Source organism: Canis lupus, chromosome 20 (assembly GCF_048164855.1).
Source record: "Canis lupus baileyi chromosome 20, mCanLup2.hap1, whole genome shotgun sequence".
Lineage (NCBI taxonomy): Eukaryota > Metazoa > Chordata > Mammalia > Carnivora > Canidae > Canis > Canis lupus.
Genome location: NC_132857.1, coordinates 48,662,246 through 48,685,843, shown reverse-complemented (window position 1 = coordinate 48,685,843; position 23,598 = coordinate 48,662,246). Strand labels below are relative to the sequence as shown.

Below are 23,598 nucleotides of genomic sequence, written 5' to 3'. Positions count from 1 at the left end.
ACGTAAAATAGACCCTAGGTAATTCTGAAGATTTCAGAGACTAGAAAATAAAAGAAAAAGAAGAACAGAAGAAAATAAAAGGAGCACTAAAGTGAAAAACAAATTTTAAAACAAATTAAAAATAAAACAAAAACAAAAACACAAAAAAATTAGTGGGTGGTGAGAAAGTGCTGGTGGAGACAGAATATAGTGTCCCCAAGGGGACGTAGAGAGTTATCCTCTTGGTTATCAGTGTATTTTGTTCTGTATGTTAGCAGATGCTCAGTCCCAAATTTATAAAAACCAGAAAAACTTATATAGAGACCCAACATCGGCCACACACACACACACACAAAAAAAAAAAAAAAGAAAGAAAGAAAGAAGGAAGGAAGGAAGGAAGGAAAGAAGAAAGAAAGAAAGAAAGAAAGAAAGAAAGAAAGAAAGAAAGAAAGAAAGAAAGAAGAAAGAAAGAAGATAAAAGAGGGAAGCAGAATGGTAAGAAAGAGATTATAGTCTCACAGAATGAACCAACAAGGTGTTCCACCTGGTTCTGGGTGTATTTTGGTCCATGTGTTAGAAGGTACTAAGTTCCACCATTATAAAACACAACAAGACAGAAAATTAAAAAACAAAAAACAAAAACCCATTACTTGTACATCTACCAAAATTAAACTGAATACATTGAAGGGAATCCAAAAATGAAATTTATAACTAAGACATGTAATTGTAGAAATATGAAAGTCAAAAAGGAAAAAGCTTAAAAAAAATGAAGAGTTTGTAAATATTATAGTTAAGGCAGGAAAAGATAAAAAATATTGGAAAATTTTAACCTGAAATATAAACAAATTGTAAAAAAAGAAGCAAAACAAAAAACCTCTAGTTCTATATACTATTTTCCCTCAGTCCTGGAACTTTCCAGTGCTGCTTGGTCAGTGAACTTGGTCTTCCCTTATTCTTCCAGCAGTTCTCCTGCAGTCTGATTCTTCTGCAGTCTCTTCTGTTGTACTGATTCTTGGGTGTCTGTGCCGGGGCAGACCTGCCCCTTCTCTTATTGGGTGCTGGGCTCATATGAGCTGTTTATTCTTTGCAGCCTTTGTTCTAGAGGTTCTGACTCTTCCAGGCGAAAGGCAAAAAGAAGGAAAAAAAAATTAAAAATGGCGGTGGGCAGATCTTCAGCTCTGGAGCCAGTTGCTTCCCACGAGTACCAAAACACAGTCTTCCAGTCCACAATGGCCTAGATGTTCCTGTGGGCAGACACAGGTGCACTGATCTGCATAAATTGAAGGTCACCCAGTGACAGGAGAATCTCACTGTCCTGTGCTCTCCCAGGTCTGCCTCTCCTGAAGGGCATGGTGGATAGCCAGGCTTGTCTGCTTCAGTGCCTGTGGATCATCATCCCTGTGCAGATGGACCTGTGCTCCTGGGATCTATCTCCCCCAAAGAGAATGGAGGACAGCTACCTCCATCCATTACCAGGTTCTAGGGTCAAGGGAGCTCCAGCACCTGCCAGGATAACCAGCCAGCTTCTCCCGAATGCCCCAGAGGGTTGCAGCATTCCAGCCCTTTACCACAATCTGACTGAGATTTGCAACGAGCCTTTTCCTGGGTGCCCCTATTCTTATTGTGTCTCCAGCAATATTGAGGCTTCACTGCCCCTCCTGGTATTTTGCCCTATTTCCCTGCTGAGCACTTTTCAGTCAGGGAAGACTCAGCTGTGGATTTTTAAAGTTCCTACTTGGCCAGGGCTCAGCTTTTGTGCCCGGGCTTGCCTCAGCTTGGCTTTGCTTCTGGGCCCAGTTTGCTGGGCTTGCCATGGCTCCTCTCCCCACCTCTTTTCTTTGCCTTCCTACCATGTCAGAAGCTATCACTTTTCTCTCTTTAGCATTCCAGCTGTGCTCTCTTTACATCTCAGGTTGAATTTGTAGGTGTTCAGGATGTTTTGAAAGTTCTCTAGGTAAGTTTGTGGAACCAGATGAATTGAGGACCCCTACTATTCTATCATTTTGCCTCCTCTCCTATAGCAATTATTAGTAAACACTTTTGCCAGCAATTTTATTATTTTAGAGATACGTTAAAATATAGGAATAAGTTTTTAGTAAGTAATGCAATAGTGTGAAAAAAAATTGCCTCTTATTGAACTCATGTCTCTTTCTCCTTTATTCCAGAACCTACAGATAGGTTGCCTATGCTTTTAATTGCAAATTCTGAAACAATTGAAGTTTTCTATCTTAATGGAAGTAAAATGGCAACCCTGAGCTCAGTCAATGGAAATGAAATTCATACTCTGGATTTTATTTATAATGAAGACATGATTTGTTGGATTGAATCAAGAGAATCTTCAAATCAGCTCAAATGTATCCAGATAACAAAAACAGGAAGACTAATAGATGAGTGGACAATCAATATTCTTCAATCCTTCCACAGTGAGTATTTCAACTCATATTATATGTCGCCCTTTAAGGATTTCATTTATAGATCAGTTAACAAGATTCTTAGATTTTTCTAACATAGTATTTGGCATGAGAAACCTATATATGCAAATATGAATGTACTTATATAAATGTATCCACTCCCTGTTTTGAATATACAGACACATACACACATGGTTTCACTGTTTATGTAAGTAGTAAGTTATGGAGTTAATTTTAATTCTTCTTTAATGCTTATTACAGTGTCACCTAAATGAGAATTATAATTTGCCACTGAGTGATAGTTCACAATGTGATAGTGAAGGTGGGAGTTTTAAAAAGTAAGAAACAGAGTTGATAATTATAAGCTCATCAACTGTAGTGTTTGTTAAAATGCCTTAAAACTATTAGATTTATGCTAATTGGTAACAACTACCTGTGTTTGTTGACTTTTTTCTTAGCAGATCAGAATTTTAATGTATCTTCCAAAAGAATGATTTGTGATTTTGATTTATTTTGATTTCTTATGCCAGAAATTTGCAAACTAACAACTGTACTTCCTGCATATTACTGTAAATTTAAATCACATCGTTACACAGATACACACATTAGTTCTTTCTTTTAAGGGGGTGCTTGCTCTCTCAATCTCTCTTTCTCTCTCTCTCTCTCTGTCCTGACCTCCACCCCTTTAACATAGGAGTATAAATTTTATTTGTACCTGGAGAATCTGTATGCATGAGAATTTCAAGATGTGTCCATTTATTTTATGATTTACAGAATAAAAATTATTCTTGCCAATGCTGCTAACATAAAAATTGGTACAAAAGTAAAGAAAAATGTGCAGTCAAGTTAAGAAGCAAAAAAAAAGTGCTGTGATAGAATAAATGTATTTTTCAGATGTAGAACGTTTGGCAGTTTGGATTCAGTAATTATATTTCATTAATATTTTTGACATACTATTAAAATGATTGATTATTAATTTTATTAAACATAAAATAATATCATGTAATATGTAATAAGTATGATTATATTAAATGAATCAGTAGCAAAAATTATAAAAATGGAATATAAAGGTATGATTGTATATAGTTGAATGAACATAAATAAATGTTTAGCAAATTGAATCCAATGATTTAAAAATCCCCTTAGCATAAATAAAACAATTGCAAAAGCTATTTATTGTGACACTGAACCAAAATACCTAGTGAAAGTGGTAGACATTGCTATTGTCAAGGATTCTTTGGAAAATGATAATTCCTAATAAATAGTAAATGATAAGTGGTGCCTGCACAACTAGTGCCACTGTGTGATTTGAGTATTTCATTCATTGGCTGAGCCAGCTGTTGGAAACTGTTCAAACAAAAGGTTCAGTCCCTGCCATATTAATGATTACTTCAACTAATTCAAATGTATTTGTCTGTAGCAAAAGGAATGAATATTAGCAGTCAAATAGCTAAGATATTCACTAAGTTGCCAGGTAAAATTATTTTCCAGGTTTACTTAAGCAACTTTTCTACATTTAGTATGCTCTATTAGTAGAAGTAATTTTTTCTGTAATATGTATTTTGAAAACAACTTTTTTTTTTATTTTAGTAAATCTGGGTATGGTCAAGCAATTACACATCAAAATATGTGTAGAATATAATTTGTAGCTTAGATTGCATTTGAGTTAAAAGACATTTCTTGGCAAATCTAGAAAACTAAAGATATTTTTGTTAAGTAATTCACTGAAATCCTAAATAGAACATTCATTTTGAACCATAAATAATAAATGCAATGGAAATCTTTTAATTAGAATAAATATATTTTGACAAAGGCACATTTAAGCTGTGCAATTTCAGTCACTGTAGAAAAGTGATTAAATGTGTGGAAGTAATTTAATGATGGGAGTGGGGCAGAGGTGTGAGCAGGGCTAGGTTCCTCTGTCATTGCTTGCAAACCATGCATTTCATCAACTTGTCAGAGAATAGCTGCCATTGGATATGGTGGGCCCTTCATTCACCATGACAGTTTTTGAGTTGATAATGAAGTTGGAATATTCCTTGCATGTATAATTACATAAAATCTCTCTTGTACTTTATAAACAAAAATAATGAACTGCTGGGAGTATGCCTGAATACCTGTCACTATCCACTCTTCTGTAGATGCTTTTCTCTGAATTTACCTTGAGGAAAGAATTCTTTTTGAGAACAAAAATTATTATTTTTTAAATTGACAATGAGGAGAAAAGGAATCATTACAGGTCAAACTGACTTGCTTTTAAAATCTGCATGATGATTTACTTAAACAGCTTAGTGCAATAATTTGTGTTTAAAATTTATATTTTCTATCTCACCTCGTTGTATACATACCGCATTTCTGTATGCACTTCCTGTTTTGTCATAGATAAAATTTAGCTACAGGACTCATATATTAGACAATATTGAATGACTAAAACGAAGGCGGAGATGTGACAACTAAATCTTATGTTTTTTCTTCTACGTTAGAAAGACAAACACTGGTACTTTCAAAGAACCTCCCAAATCTACCACAAATAATATCTATGAGTTATTGAACGTACTAAGTGACTATATGCATTAGGAAAACCTAACTATGCCTCTTATGCTTAGGGGGAAATTGGGACAGTGAGAAACTGGGTAACAGCACACAATGAGTACTGGCTACAGGCTTGAATTGGGTCCGACTTTATTTTTTTTTTTTTTTAAATTTATGATAGTCACACAGAGAGAGAGACAGAGAGAGGCAGAGACATAGGCAGAGGGAGAAGCAGGCTCCATGCACCGGGAGCCCGACGTGGGATTCGATCCCGGGTCTCCAGGATTGCGCCCTGGGCCAAAGGCAGGCGCTAAACTGCTGCGCCACCCAGGGTTCCCATGGGTCTGACTTTATTAGTCATTGCTAAATACCCCACTGCTCCAGTGGGTCTCGACTTTTTTTTTTTTTTTTTTTTTTTTTAGCAAGCCAAAACTAATTATGTACACTAACGTTAGGAACCATGGCTCAAAAAGACAGTCTCTAAATGGAAGAGAGGTATAAGAATCTTGGAAGGAAAGTAGACAAGGTAAGATGTGGAAAGCTATTTCATTTGAAAAGGCCCACCATTTGATCCTGATGTATTCACTTACAAAGGCCTACCTTTAACATTGAGAATCACTCCTAAGCAACAATGTGAGAGTATGAAGAGTGATAATAATATACTCAATAAATTATATTAACCAATGCACATTGGGGAAAATGCTAGAGATTATATTTCTTATTTAAAGATATCTGATATTTATTATCTAGTGTTTTAGCTTGAAAGTTGTAGACTTTGGAGAAAATTTTGGAAGTGTTTTGTAAGCAAAATTGGTTTTCCAACAAAGTATTCACACAAAGCACATCTGCAGCAACTCAGTATTTCCTCCGATTTTTCTTGGAAAGTGCTGTCTGTAGTAGGGACACAGATACCCCAAATAAACAAGAATTATGGGATTCAAATAGCCATGTCTAGCTATTTCCTCAGGAGAAAGCACACCGAGATGATTGAAATAGGAAGAATAGGAAGTTAATCCCTTCTAAACCAGATGATTCAGGACCAGATTTTTCTCTCCTAGATGGATAGTAGATACTTCTATTCCATTTTTATGCATGATCCTTCAATATTTTGCAATATTTGTGTATGACTTTTAGGATTCTAATATGGACTTGACCAGCTTGTCCTGATCCATTCAAACTCAGCTCTAGTCCAGCAGAATATTCCTGGACAAAAATAAAAGAATTACTTATTCTTTCTAAACTTTGATTCTGAATTAGCCTCGCTTTTATCTTACTCTCTCTCTTTTCTTTTGGCCTGTTTCAGTGTCAGTCTTAGCTCATTTTCCATGTGAACCTTTGCCTAAATACTTTAAATGAAACCCTTGATTGGATAATTTGGGGATTTTGACACTTTATTTGTCCTTTATAAATTTTACTCCCTTCTCTTGAGTTAGCAACTCTCTAATAATCATGTTGGACAACACTGACCGAACGTTTATTTTATAGGTTAAGAAATTCTACCTATAGGGGAGGAGTTAAGATGGTAGAGGAGTAAGAGGACCCTCAGCTTGTCTGAGCCTCGAAAACAGCTAGATAGTTATCAAGTTATTCTGAACACCCAAGAAATCAGAGAACAAATGAAAGAACAAAACTATCAAGTCTATAAGTAGAAGTATAAAAATGGCCACCTTTTGGAAGGTAGGAGGTATGGAAGTTCACTTGGGAGAGACATAGCTGTGGTTGTGGTGGTGCAGTTGGAGCTTGCTTAGGGAGGCTACCCCAAAGTAATAGAAGTGGGGGAGCACACAATATGAACTTTTAGGTTCACTACCATGGGGGATGTGCCTGGATTAAAGGTGCTCAGGTGGCGAAAAGGGGCAGGATCCCAGAAGTGACAGAGTGGTCTGAGGATCCCCTGGGTTGCAGGAAGAACAAGTGCTATGCTGTTGCCAGGCATAGATGCTGAGAAGCCAGCAGAGAGCAGTGGGTCTTGGTGTTGGCTTTCTGCTATAAACTGCAAACCACCATGAGTGACTACTGATGCGACTGGCTGACAATTGTGGGGAGACACTCCCCTGAAGAATAGTGTGGGTTTACACCCTGTGTTCCTAAAATTTGGAGTTTTGCAACTCGGTCCACACCTGAGATTAAAAAGGCTCCAAGAGGGGCAGTGTGAACACAGAGTTCTGATGGAAATCGAAGATACACAGCGATTGATTGCTTTTCTGTGGGGGCTCACTGAATAATAGGTAATATGAACTTTCAGGTCTGAGGCTAGAGAGCAGGGTACAGCCATTTTCATCACTCATCAGTGCTGAAATCCTTCAGGGAGCAAGAAAGCGCCATCTCACGGAAGCTGGAGCTTTGTACATGTCGCATCCCCCTGGGCTGTGGAGAAACATTTCCTCTTAAACAAGTCAGCCTGAGAGTCAATGCAGCAGCCCCCCCACCCCCCGCAAACAAACAACTAGCTCACACCAAGGTTATTGATGATAGAGGGCTGCAAAGCTTCAGCTCTAGGGAAAACAGGATTGAGCTTCCTTTTTTACTTTTATTCTTTATTTCTTTTATTTTTTTTTTAAATTTTTATTTATTTATTTATTTATGATAGTCACAGAGAGAGAGAGGCAGAGACACAGGCAGAGGGAGAAGCAGGCTCAATGCACTGGGAGCCCGATGTGGGATTCGATCCTGGGTCTCCAGGATCGCGCGCTGGGCCAAAGGCAGGCGCTAAACCGCTGCGCCACCCAGGGATCCCTATTTCTTTTATTTTTATTATTTTTCATATATTTATTATATTTTCCAATTCCTTCTTTTAATGTTTATTATTAATTTTTAAAATTTTTATATCTATACTTTTCATATATATGTTTTATTTTTGTCTACTTAAATTAAATTAATTAATTAATTTTATTTTTGGATCTAGAGTTTTAACAAGAAAGCTGAAAAACACCCAGGATCTGGGGGGGTTGGGAGGGGGTATCTTTTTGTTTTGTTTTGTTTTTTTCCTTTTGGTTTTCTGATTTTGTGTTTTGTTTTCCTTGTTTTCTTTTTATTTTTCCTTTGTTGTTTTTTTGCTTTGTTTTTGTTTTTTATTTCATTTTTGTTTGGTTTTGTTTTTGCTTTTTTTGTTCTTCGTTCTCTTTCTTCTTCTCTGGGCAAAATGATAAAATGAAGGAATTCACCCCAAAAGAAAGAATACTAGATAGATCTCACAGACAGGGATTTAATTAATACAGATACAGTTAAGATGTCTGAACCAGGATATGAAACAACAATTATTAGAATACTAGCTGGGCTTGGAGAAAGCATAGAAGACACTATAGAATCCCTTACTATAGAGATAAAAGAACTAAAATCTAGTGAGGTCAAAATTAAAATGCTATAACCAAGATGCAAACACAAATGAAGTCCATAAAAATGAGGATAGATGAAGCAGACAAACAAATCAGTGATATAGAAGATCAAATTATGGAAAATAATGAAGCCAAAAGGAAGTAAGAAAGGTAATGGTCCACAAAGGTAGATTTGGAATACTCAGCGACTTAGTAAAACACAATAAACTTCATATCATAAGAGTTCCAGAAGATGAAGAGAGAGATAAATGGGCAGAAAATTTATTTGAAAAAACTATAGCTGAAAACTTCCCTAATCTGGGAAAGATCATGGACATCAAAATTGAAGCACAGAGAACTCCCATTAAGTTCAATAACAGCCAGCCTTCACCAAGGCATATCATAGTCAAATTCACAAAATACATGGACAAGGAAAAAGTGCTAAATATTTAATTGTGCCCTCAAATATATAAATCAATTTATAACAAACATTTTTAAAAATTGAAGAAATTCTACATATATACTTCATTACCATCATAAAATGTAATCTGCATACTGTTTGTAATTGTCAGTTTATAGATGAGAAAATGAAATTAACAAAATAAATATTATTTGAGGTTAATAAGAAATCTTTACCTTTTGGTATCAATAGGTACTAAGCAATGATCTTTCTTGATTATGAAATGTGCACTTTTGCCTTAACCCAAACTAGGAATTCCATAGCCTTTACTGCTTTGCAAGCATCCTCCATTAGGATATGGCTGGATAAGAATGACCAGGTTGTGTCTCTATTGAAATATAAGCACAATCTCGACAAAATAATCCACCTGTAGCAGTAGAAATGCTGATCCCAAACAGTGGAAGCTCGTGCGAGTCTGCACTTTAGAATATGGTTATGGTTGTGGAACTTTGCAGCAACATCCTAAGACCACACAGTGTCACAATGATGAAGAGATAAATCATCATAGAACCTTGTTATATTTTATTACAGGACATATGCTCAAATATTGAATTTAAAAACATATTGAATTTTTATGAACTTGAACTTTATAATTATTGGTTAAAAACCATTCTTGTTGCTTTAATTTGCCTTTTTAAAATGATTGCTAGTGAAGTGGTCCACTCTGCGTGGACTTGTATGTTCAATCCAATCGCTATAATTCTGCTAGAGTGGCCATGATTCTCCATTACTTCAATGCAGAATCACTTGATGTAGATTCTTTTTTAGCTCAGGTTAAAATAAGACTTCATCAATCTGGCTTCTCTGCAGGCAGCTAAACTGCCCAACCTCTCCTTACTCAAATCATATGTTCTACCTAAAAATAGTACTTATACGTCCTTTAACATACTTTATTTTCTCGTATTCATGTATGTTTGTATATGCTGCTTCTTTATCTTAGAACATAGGTTCTCCTTCCCTATAACCAAGCACCTCTTACTCATTCTTTAAGGTGTCATATTCTTTCCAAAAGTTTTCCATTTGATTTTAACAGCCCTTCTGATGTGATATGTGACCTTAGGACATCATAAAACAAGTGCATTATATTTGAATTTTGTGTTTACCTGTTAGTTTCACCAATGAAAGATGACTCCTTTAAGTGTAAGATGGGAGGGAAGGGTGAGGACAGAATTAGAGAGAACAAAGTTAAAGCCAACTTCCAGAGAGACTATACCAGATCACTACCAGAGACATTTAGGAAACCAGTCTGCAGAATGGCTAAGTAAGATCTGATCTGTGTCTAGATAATAGCCTCACCTGTTAATCTTAAATATTTCTGAGGCACTGAGTCTTCTCAATGACTATTGGCTTTTATGGGCTTAGTCTCTGACTTCCCCAAGGTATATGCCTATAGTTTTATTTTGGGTCCTAATCTCAATGATCATAGGAGCAACTTGATCCAGACCTTTTAGAGTCTCACCATCCGGGACGCTTGGCTGGCTCAGTGGTCGAGCATCAGCCTTCGGCTCAGGGTGTGATCCTGGTCCAGGGATAGAGTCCCACATCAGGGGGACTGCAAAGAGCCTGCTTCTCCCTCTCTCTGTCTCTCTGCCTCTCTCTCTCAGTGTGTCTCTCATGAATAAATAAATAAATAAATAAATAAATAAATAAATAAATAAAATCTTAAAAAAAAAAAAAAAAGAGTCTCACCATCCTAAGGCAATTCAATTAAACACTATTGGAGCCAAAGCTTTTAAAGTAGAGGTCAATTAATTTTTAGTGCAGAGATTAAATAGAACAACATAGTGTGAACTTTTTAACCCTTTTCCTTCCTGGGTCTGATTAAATTTTTTCTCTAGAGGGAAATTCTGTTGTCCTATATTTAGGTCCTTGAATGCATAAAATGGTGAATGTGTTTCTTATCTCAAGTATATATACTTAGTTATTATCAGGGCCCCAGATGCCTTTTATGATAATAAGTGAAGGAGTCAGGATTTCTTTCTTTTTTAAAAATATTTTATTTATTTATTTATTCATGAGAGACACAGAGAGGCGGAGACACAGGCAGAGGGAGAAGCAGACTCCCTGCAGGGAGCCCAGTGTGGGACTTGATCCCAACACCCCAGGATCATGACCTAAGCCAAAGGTAGACACTCAATCACTGAACTACCCATATGCCCAGAGAGTCAGAATTTCTTTGTATTTCTCAACCCCTGAGAAACTCTGTCAGCTACTTCAAATGTGGGGTTGTATCCTTTTCATTCTTCATCAGAGGTGATGTCTGTTCAAAAATTGATCAATTCTGGTTCTACCATTCCATTAGAAAAAGTTCAGGAATTATTCAACTCTTAGTTGAATAGCTGAAGGAGAAATGGCTAAGACCATCATTTTTTCATAAATTTATGAGCCCTTTAAAGAAAAATTATCAAGATTTTCCTCTCTCTCTCTCTCTCTCTCACATACACACACGTTTGCTTTAGTTATTTAGAATTCAGATTTTTTTCTTTTTTCCTTTTTGAGGAAGAGAGAGAGAGAGAGAGAGAGAGAGAGCATAGGTGGGGGGAGAAAAAGAGGGAGAGGGACAGACTCTCCACTGAAAGCAGAGCCCTATGCCAGACTTGATCCCATGACCCTGAGATCATGACCTGAGCTGAAATCAAGATTGGATGCTTAACCAATTAGCCACCCAGGTGCCCTTAGAATCTAGACTTTTTGATTAGCGTATCTTGTGGAAATATAAATCTTAACAAAAATCTTGTTTGTAATAACTTGTTTTATAGTATTCCCTATAATACATCTGTGACAAATCTAAAGCAAATCCTCCATAAGGGTATTATAACTCTTTATTCCTGGATATGCATTTTTATTAACTCTTGTTTTAAAACCAAATACATGTTTTGTTAAATTCTTTATACTTCTTAAAAGCTTCTCATTTTATGTTTATCATATCTATATAACTTTCTTCTGAGACGTGACTGGTGTGTGTGTGTGTGTGTGTGTGTGTGTGTGTGTGTGGCTACTTAATACAGTGCATTCCTGTTGGGACCTGGAATTTTAGCAAAGTGATCAGGCCATCCATATAATGCTAAATAAATAAATAAATAAATAAATAAATAAATAAATAAAATAAGAGAGACAGAGAGAGTTAAAATTAGCAAAAATGTTGACCTGAGGACACATTGCCAGAGCACTTTCAGAATTCCCTTTTTGATACCATATGCTTAATGCTGTAGGCAGTGATATTAAATTATGTCTTAATTTTTATATCAACATTAGATGAATTTATATTTTGAAGTAAGTACCCATTTTGATTTGCAATAAGAATGCAATCATAAAAGACTATCCTGAATGCCTAGTAAAAAGAAGAGAAGAAGGAGAAAAGAATATTCTTAGCAGTCTGTTCCATAAATTTGTCTTCATTGTTAGTTCAGTTGTCAGGCTGCAAAGGGCTAAATTACTTTTTCTTGTCATTTGGCAACATGCTTGAAACTCACCAAAGCAAATATTAGCAATGTGCTAAGCTTCAATTTTTGGTATTTTTTCCCTATGAATTTTGTGAAATATACCTTACATGCTAGCTATGTATTTCTCTACAAAATTTTCTTGGTATTATGTAAAATTTTTAAATCATAATTCTCATAGTATTTTTTTGGTCTAGATTCACATAGTCTGCTTGCATCATTATGGATTTTAAGAATCAAAGTTGGGCTTTCTTGATGATCCCATCATGATGCCATACACTAAGTAGGCCAAAGTATTTGGCAGATTTTCCTAATCTACCAATCTGAAACTTGGAAGTTAAAATGCCCTTTTTATAATGAATAAATAAGTCATGGACCATTTTTGAAATCCATGACTTCTAATTACTGAAACCTGTGCTTCTGTGTTAATAAGCTTTATCGTCAGAGCAGAAAGAAGGAAATGAGGGAAAGAGAAAAAAGAGAAGGAAAAAAAAGAGAAGCTATTAGTTTTATGGCAAATAGCCCTAGTAAAATAATTTCTGACTTAGTATTTATATAATTTTTCACTATAAATATAATTGTTTACTTTAATTCTTTCTTTTTATTTTGCATTTCCTTAAAGGATTGTCAAGTAAAATGGGCATTTTTTTTCTCCTCATATTCCTTGACAATTAAAAGTTTTTACTGTTGTAGACATCTTTACAATAGGAATTTAGCATCAAATCTAAAGACAGTGAGAATTCGGAGCATAATTAAACAAAGTAGTAAAACTAGCATACAGCATTTCAGGTTTTGATTAAGTTTATGGTATTTATAATTTTATTTTTTTCAGGCTGTAACATCTTGTGACTTGTACATTTATTTTAACACTGGATAATGTTTCTATCACCACAATAATTGGGGTAAAAGGAATGGTGAGTTGATATGGTCCTAGCTCTGACATTAACTGGCTATATGACCTTAAGCAAATCATTTAAAATGAAAGAACTGGGGTGCCAGTGGGTTAAGCATCTGCCTTTGGCACAGATGATGATCCAGGGTCCTGGCACTGAGCCTCACATTAGGCTCCCTTCTCAGTGGGGAGTCTGCTTTCTCCCTCTCCCTCTGCTTGCCACACCCCCCTGGTTTGTGCACTCTCTCTCTCTGATTAAATAACATAACAACATAACATAACATAACATAACATAACATAACATAACATAACATAAAATAACATAACTTATTCACATAACTGCTAAGATCTCACCCAGATTTAACCATATTTCCCCTTCTATTACTTTGTTTTTCTTATAATTTGAGATATTTCTGGGCATGTGTGTTTGTGTGTCCATGTGTGAAAGAAGAGGAATATTTGTTTCTTTTCTTTTTATCCCTTTCTTATTTTTCTGTCCCTTAATAATTTACAATAGTTATACTTCAACCCTTTTTTAGGGACACTTGGGTGGCTCAGTGATTGAGCATTTGCCTTTGGCTCAGGTCATGGTCCTGGGTTCCTGGGATCAAGTCCCACATCGGGGTCTTTGCAGGGAGCCTGCTTCTCCCTCTGCCTATGTCTCTGCCTCCCTCTCTATGTCTCTTGTAAATAGATAAATAAAATCTTTAAAAAAATGCTTCTTCAGTACAAGTTCCTAAAATATGTTCCTTGTGAAACCAGCTCTATAAGACATTTTTGGAAAAATCATTTTGTAGTCAAGCGAATTTAGGAAATTCTGCATGCTATGGAAACTTACTGGATTTTATATGTACATAACATGTTAAATATTATTCAAAATCCTTCAGTAAAGTACTTGTTTTACTTTGTGTAGCCCAGAATTTTCTTTATTTATTGAGACTGAACACTTGATTATTTTTGTGGATGTGTCTGTATGTTTCTCTGGAAACTTGTTTGTAAGGAGGTGATATGAGTGTGTGTGTGTATATATATATATATTATATATATAATATATATATATATATTATATACTATAATCAGGTATATCACACCTAATATGTATTAACATCCCAAATAGCTAGGGTTTTATGTTATCCACTTTGAGAAATATTGTTTTAAAGGTCTTAGGGAGAATCACTCAGATTGATTCTCTTATTACTTTTTTATATATTTACTGTCTGTGGCTAAACCTATATAAGCTATTTGTGTAAGAATATATAGAGACTTACTGTAATCACAGTTTTCTAGCTATTTCTTCCTAATGGCCCAACTCCTTTTACTCTATACACAAAGGATATAGGATCCACATACAAAATACTCTGAGATTATGATAACAACATCAGAGTCTGTTTCAAAATTAGAGCTGACAGGAATTAGACATGGAATAAAGATTTGTACATATGTGAAATTCATTCCAGGAAAAGGCCTAGCCTAAAAGATGATTTGTGGTTGAGGATGGTAGCAAAGAATATATTTTGGAACAACTTTAAAATATAGACAATGTCTGTAACTTCCAATTTAATTTTAACATTTTTTCCAGAGTTAGATAAGAGAATGAGGACAAAATCTTTTGATGATAGAAAAGCAGTGTCAGTCAGACAAAGACAAATACCATACGATTTCACTCATATGTGGAATTTAAGAAACAACAGATGAACATAAAGGGAGGGAAGGAAAAATAGGATAAAAACAGAGAGGGAGAGGGAGAAAAACTATAAGAGACTCTTAACTATAGGCAACAAACTGAGAATTGCTGGAGGGGAGGTGGGTGGAAGATGGGCTAATGGGTGATGTGGGCTAATGGGTGATGTGCATTAAGGAGGGCATTCGATGCAATGAGCACTGGATGTTGTATGCAACTGATGAATCACTAAATTCTACCTCTGAAATTAATAATACACTATAGGTTAATAAAATTAAATTTTTTAAAAAAGTAATGTCAAATGAAGACATGAAAATATAGATGGTGAAAGATTTTTTACAAAATTTGTGAAATACAGGTCTAGATTCAAAAAAAATATATGGGGGATCCCTGGGTGGCGCAGCAGTTTGGCGCCTGCCTTTGGCCCAGGGCGCGATCCTGGAGACCCTGGATCAAATCCCACGTCGGGCTCCCGGTGCATGGAGCCTGCTTCTCCCTCTGCCTGTGTCTCTGCCTCTCTCTCTCTCTGTGTGTGACTATCGTAAATAAATAAAAATTAAAAAAATATATATATGGTGTGTAGGAGGCACATTCGTAAGTGTTCTGGTTGTCAAAAAGGTACCATTCTATAGTGTAGTCCTGATAATTTTCTAAGTATCTTATAAAACTTAGAAGATCTCAACTCAATTACATGGAATTTCCTATGCTTGGATATCGTGCTTAACAAATAACTTTCAGGTTTGGTTTCTCACATACCATAAATTCCTCTAGGGAGGAATTTGTTAGGAGGGTGCCTGTTAGTAATTGTGTCACTGGAGCATCCTATCAGTAGTTGTAAATTAACAAACTGACATTCTGGTTGATCTCTTAGTCTCCTGGGTGTCTGGTAAGCATGAAATAATTCCCCAAAGCCTGCTAATCCTTTGGTGAACAACTCAAACAGTGTCTCTGAAATTGCAAATCTAATGATTAAATGTAGACTTAAGATATTTTGTAAATCGTTATCATCTTAATGACAATATTTACTTGATAAAGTCATATAAGTTTTTTAAGCAACTTTTGTCATTTTAGTGTGAGGATTAATCCATAGCATTTTAATCACCCGTTTTAAGGTAATGCTAAAGAAGATGTGTCTATCTCTATATATTCTTATTATCCTGTTTAGTTTCACTGAAAAATATGTAGTTATACTGTATTTCCAAAACTAAATGATAAGGAAGTCCTATGTACTACTATTCAACAATGAGACTAATTTCCCAACAAATTCACATAAAAAAAATAACAGAACCCCAAATTGTGCTAGAGTGTTGTTAATCCTGAAACTTCACAAAAAAAGGACAATAATCCTATAGCCAAAGAAGTTTCTATTTAATTTTTGTTGTTGTGAGATATTATTTTGTTTACTAAAAACAATAACAGCAATAATAGTAACAAAAACCTTTATTGTCTTGTGGCTTGGTGGAACACTTCAGCTTATCTGAATTGGTAAGAACAATTTATTATCCATATGAAATGCCTCACCTGGCCTTAAGACTTGGTTGGTCATTTGCGTTGTTTAAAAAATATAGTTTGGATGGGTGAGAGGTAGATGAAATAAAAATTATTAGAAAGTGACTGATTTCTCCTTTATAGAAGGCTTAATATGTCTGTTATTCGAAATAATTTTTGATACATCAGTCCAGGTTTCGTGCAGGGAACAGACATCTCACTGTTTGAATAAGGAAGGGCTTTAATTCAGAATGCTCTCAAAATGATGGGAAGAGATAAAGGAGAGAATTCTAGATTGTGCCTTCGGAAATGACATCCAGATAACACAAAACTTTAGGGACTACTGAGATTCTCTTCACCAGAACTATGCTTGAAATAAGAACCCACTACTATTGCTACCACTGCAGTGTCAGTTGTCTTGGAAACCCTGGAAACTGGGGACTGGATGTCCCCAGCTACAATCAGGAAGCGAGAATGCTTATGATGACCCTGAGACCACTACTGCTGCACCCATGCTGCTTCCCATGAGGAAGCTGGATGACGGACACTGAGGACTACACCAAGCAAATGTCTTATTTACAATTGTCCTTGTCAGTTGAAAAGGTTAGAATTGGCAGGAAAGTGGCCTCCAACTTTTTCTTCCTAATTCGAGTGTCTGCCATTTTGCTTCTAAAAACTTAGCTTGAGTTTTTGTGGAAAAGATAGTTTAAGGCTTTTCAATCTCTTCAAATGGACAAAAAACAGAATGAGATTGATAGAAACAAATCCAGGGTATCCAGCATAGATTTTTTTTTTTTTTTTGGTGTCTTTTATTTAAAATAGTTCATACCAATTCTTTTTTAGTTCAAGTTTTTTTTTTTTCTTTTTTTTTTAAGGTTTAATTTATTTATTCATGAGAGACACAGAGAAGAGGAAAAGACATAGGCAGAGGGAGAAGCAGGCTCCATGCAGGGAGCCCAATGTGGGACTCAATGCTGGGATCCAGGATCACTCCTTGAATGTGAAGGGAGATGTTCAACTGCTGAGTCACCCAGGTGTCCCAGTTGAAGTTATTTTTTTGCTGTTATCATAGTTACTTACAACTGCAGTAAATCCAGTATAGGAGCTGATTATTACTATGTTTTGTTCTACTCCTTTGAGAATTACCATTATTTATTCACAGTATGCCACAGTGTGCTTTCCACAATTTCCTATCTTTCCTTGGAATCATCAATTTATTTAAAGGAAAGACTCCCATATTTTCTCCAAAGTGCCCCATTAGGCCTAATCTATTATTTGTCTCCTCTCAGCCGATTTCAGGAGCTCATCAAGTATTTCATCTTCCTTCATGGACATCAATAAAAAAGGGGAGGGAGTTATGTCTGTCAGGAAGAAAGATGGCAACATTGACTTCTACTGACATACACTATAAAGGTTTTGAAAATAAACAGTCTTTTTATGTTTACTTTTGTTATCACAAAGAGAGATATTTAGTTATCTCTGAAGTTCTGAACAGGAACTACTTTCAGTTAGATTTTTAAGAAGACATTTAAAAATGAAATAAAGGTTTCCTTTAAACTTTTCTCTGTATCAGATCCAAGTTTTACTCTCTCTTAGAGTTTTGACCATTTGATTTGTTAGAAGAATAGAACTGACTAAATTAGAATTATCATGGGTATCTCCACAAAAATTTTGAATTTGAAGGAATGCATTATGATTGTGATTACTCACACAAAAGGCCACTGGGAATTACTGCAGGTACTCAGATAATTTGTGCAAAAAGATGTTTGTTCCTAAACTACAGATAATTGAGGCAAAATGCTTCTAATGTGTGCATTATGCAAATAATCATCTCAGTGTTCCATCTCATTCTATGTTAAGCCTGAGCTTTTATTTTGGGACTCTCAATTAATGTTGTCCATTCCATTTCCATAAGATGAGATACACAAAAAAATTACATGAAGAATCAAGGATTATTTTGATAAGCACAGGCTCTATTTTCCAACTTTTTCCCTCTTGAATTGTAAAGGCTTATCTTGAACATATCCAGTTCAGTTCCAGAAACCACAGTAGAGTGAATATCACAATAAAGCAAGTCAATTTTTTTTTTTTTGGTTTCCCAGTGAATATAAATGAAATTTTATACTATACTATAGTCTATTAATTGTGCAATTAGCATTATGTCTTAAAAAATAATGTACATATCTTACTTAAAGTATACTTCATTGTTTAGGCACCTGGATGGTACAGTTGGTTAAGCCTCTGACTCTTGGTTTCAGCTCCGTCATGATCTCAGGGTTGTGAGATCAAGCCCTGCCTGCTTCTGGCTCTGCTATCAGTGTGAAGTCAGCTTGAGATTCTCTCTTCCTATCCCTTGGCCCCTCCTGCTTGTGCTCTCACTCTCTCTCTAAAAATAAATAAATAAATAAATCTTAATACACACACACACACACACACACACACACTTTGTTGCCAAATAATGCTACCTAACACCTGATCTTTCAGTGAGTCATAACTTTTACTGGCAGAAGGTCTTGGTCTTGCTTCATTGACAATGGTTGCTCACTGATCAGGATGGCAATTGCTGAACACTGAGATAGCCATTTCTTAAAATGATAACAGAGATGAAGCTTGCCACATCAATGGACTCTTCCTTTTACCAACAACCTCTCTGTGGCATACAATGCTAGTTGATAGCATTTTGTGCCCAGGAGAACTTCTTGGAAAATTGGAGTCAATCCCCTCAAGCCCTGCTGCTGCCATATCACCTAAGTTTATGTAATATTCTAGATACACTGTTGACATTTCACCAATCTTTGCAGCATCTTCCCCAGGACTAGGTTTCATCTCAAGAAACTACTTCCTGTGTAACTCTTTTTCTAATTCAAGTTTTATCATAATAATGCAGAATGGACATTATGTTTGCAGGTATGAAAACAACATTAGTCTTGTTATACATTCCCAGCAGAGCTCTTGGGTGAGCAGGTGCATTGTCAATGAGTTGTAATATTTTAAAAGAAATCTTCTCTTCTTTTTTTTTCTTTTTCCTTTTTTTTTTCCTTTTGTTTTTCTTTTTTCTTTCTTTCTTTCTTTCTTTCTTTCTTTCTTTCTTTCTTTCTTTCTTCTTTCTTTCTTTCTTTCTTTCTTTCTTTCTTTTCTTCTTTCTTTTTTTTTTTTCAATAGGTCTCTACAGTGTTCTTAAATTATTCAGTAAGCCCCGTTGTACACAGATGGGTACTGTCATCCAAGCTTTGTTGTTCCATTTATAGAGCACAGGCAGAGTGTGTAATGTAATTCTGAGGACCCTGGGAATTTTTGAATGGTAAATGAGTATTGGATTTAACTGAAAGTCACCAGCCGCATTAGCCCAACATGAAATCCGGCTATCTCTTAAATCTTTGAAGCCAGGCATTGACTTCTCTTCTCTAGCTATGACAGTACTAGATGGCATCTTCTTCCAATAGAAGCCTGTTTTGTCTACATTGAAGATCTGTTGTTTTCTGTTGCTACCTCCATTAATGATATTAACTAGATCTGAATAACTTGCTTATATGGATGTAATATATGGTTCCCCGAATCTATGACAATAGGACATTAAGTATCACTGATTACAAATCACCATTATAAATATAATAACAGCTTCAATATCAGCACTTGCTCTATTGTCTTGCGCTTTGCAGCTTCCTTACCTCTCAGGCTTCATAGAATTAAAGAAAGTTAGGTTCTTGTTCTGGCTTAGGCTTTAGTTTAAGGGAATGTCATAGGTGGCTTGATTTCTCATCCAGACTATAACTTTCTCTGTATCAGCAGATGTGGTTTCACTTTCTTATCATTCATGTCTTCATTGGAGTAGCACTTTTTATTTCTGTCAAGAGCTTTTCTATTTATAACTCAGCTAACTGGTGTAAGAATCCCAGCTTCCAGCCAGTCTTGGCCTTTGACATGCCTTCCTCACTAAGGTTAATCATTTCTAGTTTTCTATTTAAAGTGAGAGACATGTGGTGTCTTCCTTTCATTTGAACTCTTAGAAGCCATTGTAGTGTTATTTATTGAACTAATTTAAATATTGCTATGTCTCAGGGAATAGGAAGACCTGAGGGGGGAGAGAGAGAAAAAGAGAGAGAGAGAGAGAGGGAGAGAGAGAGAGAGAGAAATGGTGGGCTGGTGTAGCACTCAGAGCATTCACAACATTTATTAATTAAATTCTCTGTCTTATATGGATGTAATATATGGTTCCCCGAATCTATGACAATAGGACATTAAGTATCACTGATTACAAATCACCATTATAAATATAATAGTGGGCATCATACTGGAGGAGGGGCAAGACGGCAGAAGAGTAGGGTCCCCAAGTCACCTGTCCCCACCAAATTACCTAGACAACCTTCAAATTATCCTGAAAATCTATGAATTCAGCCTGAGATTTAAAGAGAGACCAGCTGGAACGCTAGCGAGAAGAGTTTGCGCTTCTATCAAGGTAGGAAGACGGGGAGAAAGAAATAAAGACACAAAAGGCCTCCAAGGGGGAGGGGTCCCGCGAGGAGCCGGGCTGAGGCCGGGGCGAGTGACCCCAGGACAGGAGAGCCCCGTCGGGGAGAAGGAGGAGCTGCACCAACCTTCCCGGTTGGAAAGGGGCCCGCAGGGAGGTGGAGCAGGACCCAGGAGGGCGGGGGTGCCCTCGGGCTCCCGGGGACACTAACAGACACCTGCGCCCTGGGGGAGTGCGCCGAGCTCCCTAAGGGCTGCAGTGCGCACGGCGGGACCCGGAGCAGCTCGGGGGGTTTCGGGGGCGGCTCCGCGGAGGGGGCTGCGGGGCGGGAGCAACCCGAGGGGGCTCGGGCGGAGGAAGAGGCTCCTCGGAGGGGGCTGCGCGGCTGGGAGCGCGAATCCACCAGCGCAGGAACCGGAGCACAGGGCGCCGGGACACAGCCCAGGATCCGGCCTTCCCCGAGACAGGCAGAGGCCGGGAGGGCCCAGGACTGCAAGGACGCTCCTGCCCCAGCTGAGCATATCAGCGGCCCCGCCCCGGAGCCTCCAGGCCCTGCAGACTGAGGACTCGGGAGTTACTGCAGGGGCTGACTCCAGGGCTGCAGAGCTGGCCGCTGCCACTGTGGATGTTCCTCCTGGGGCCTACGGGGTAAACACCCCCCACTGAGCCCTGCACCAGGAAGGGGGCAGAGCAGCTCCCCCAAGTGCTAACACCTGAAAATCAGCACAGCAGGCCCCTCCCCCAGAAGACCAGCTAGACGGACAAGTTCCAGGGGAAGTCAAGGGACTTAAAGTACACAGAATCAGAAGATATTCCCCCGTGGTTTTTTGTTTTGTTTTGTTTTGTTGTTTTTTGTTTGTTTGTTTGTTTTGATTTGAACAACCCCCACACTTTTTTTTCCTTTCTTTTTTTTTCTTTCTCTTCTTCTTCTTTGTTTTTCTTTTTTTCCTTTTTTCTTTTTTATTTTTTCTTTCCTTCTTTCTCTCCTCTCTTTTTCTCCATTTCCCAATACAACTTGTTTTTGGCCACTCTGCACTGAGCAAAATGACTAGAAGGAAAACCTCACCTCAAAAGAAAGAATCAGAAACAGTCCTCTCTCCCACAGAGTTACAAAATCTGAATTACAATTCAATGTCAGAAAGCCAATTCAGAAGCCTATTATACAGCTACTGGTGGCTCTAGAAAAAAGCATAAAGGACTCCAGAGACTTCATGACTGCAGAATTTAGAGCTAATCAGGCAGAAATTAATAATCAATTGAATGAGATGCAATCCAAACTAGAAGTCCTAACGACGAGGGTTAAAGAGGTGGAAGAACGAGTGAGTGACATAGAAGACAAGTTGATGGCAAAGAGGGAAACTGAGGAAAAAAGAGACAAACAAAAGACCATGAAGATAGATTAAGGGAAATAAATGACAGCCTGAGGAAGAAAAACCTACGTTTAATTGGGGTTCCCGAGGGCGCCGAAAGGGCCAGAGGGCCAGAATATGTATTTGAACAAATCATAGCTGAAAACTTTTCTAATCTGGGAAGGGAAACAGGCTTTCAGATCCAGGAAATAGAGAGATCCCCCCCTAAAATCAATAAAAACCGTTCAACACCTCAACATTTAATAGTTAAGCTTGCAAATTCCAAAGATAAAGAGAAGATCCTTAAAGCAGCAAGAGACAAGAAATCCCTGACTTTCATGGGGAGGAGTATTAGGGTAACAGGAGACTTCTCCACAGAGACCTGGCAGGCCAGAAAGGGCTGGCAGGATATATTCAGGGTCCTAAATGAGAAGAACATGCAACCAAGAATCCTTTATCCAGCAAGGCTCTCATTCAAAATGGAAGGAGAGATAAAGAGCTTCCAAGACAGGCAGGAACTGAAAGAATATGTGACCTCCAAACCAGCTCTGCAAGAAATTTTAAGGGGGACTCTTAAAATTCCCCTTTAAGAAGAAGTTCAGTGGAACAATCCACAAAAACAAGGACTGAATAGATATCATGGTGACACTAAACTCATATCTCTCAATAGTAACTCTGAATGTGAACGGGCTTAATGACCCCATCAAAAGGCGCAGGGTTTCAGACTGGATAAAAAAGCAGGACCCATCTATTTGCTGTCTACAAGAGACTCATTTTAGACAGAAGGACACCTACAGCCTGAAAATAAAAGGTTGGAGAACCATTTACCATTCGAATGGTCCTCAAAAGAAAGCAGGGGTAGCCATCCTTATATCAGATAAACTAAAATTTACCCCAAAGACTGTAGTGAGAGATGAAGAGGGACACTATATCATACTTAAAGGATCTATCCAACAAGAGGACTTAACAATCCTCAATATATATGCCCCGAATGTGGGAGCTGCCAAATATATAAATCAATTAATAATCAAAGTGAAGAAATACTTAGATAATAATACATTTATACTTGGTGACTTCAATCTAGCTCTTTCTATACTCGATAGGTCTTCTAAGCACAACATCTCCAAAGAAACAAGAACTTTAAATGATACACTGGACCAGATGGATTTCACAGATATCTACAGAACTTTTATCTACATCCAAACTCAAATGAATGCACATTCTTCTCAAGTGCACATGGAACTTTCTCCAGAATAGACCACATACTGGGTCACAAATCGGGTCTGAACCGATACGAAAAGATTGGGATCATCCCCTGCATATTCTCAGACCATAATGCCTTGAAATTAGAACTAAATCACAACAAGAAGTTGGAAGGACCTCAAACACATGGAGGTTAAGGACCATCCTGCTAAAAGATGAAAGGGTCAACCCGGAAATTAAGGAAGAATGAAAAAGACTCATGGAAACTAATGAGAATGAAGATACAACCGTTCAAAATCTTTGGGATGCAGCAAAAGCAGTCCTAACGGGGAAATACATTGCAATATAAGCATCCATTCAAAAACTGGAAAGAACTCAAAT

At 37.1% G+C, this 23,598-nt stretch overlaps 1 protein-coding gene across 1 annotated transcript in view; it reads left to right on the top strand.

Moving 5' to 3' along the window:
* The window catches only part of LRP1B (LDL receptor related protein 1B), a 1,825,680-nt gene that overhangs the window by 864,042 nt on the left and 938,040 nt on the right, over nt 1-23,598 (top strand). Inside the window, exon 6 of the mRNA XM_072789062.1 lies at nt 2,145-2,402. Coding sequence (XP_072645163.1) covers nt 2,145-2,402 — 258 coding nt within the window. The remainder of the gene's footprint in view (nt 1-2,144; nt 2,403-23,598) is intronic.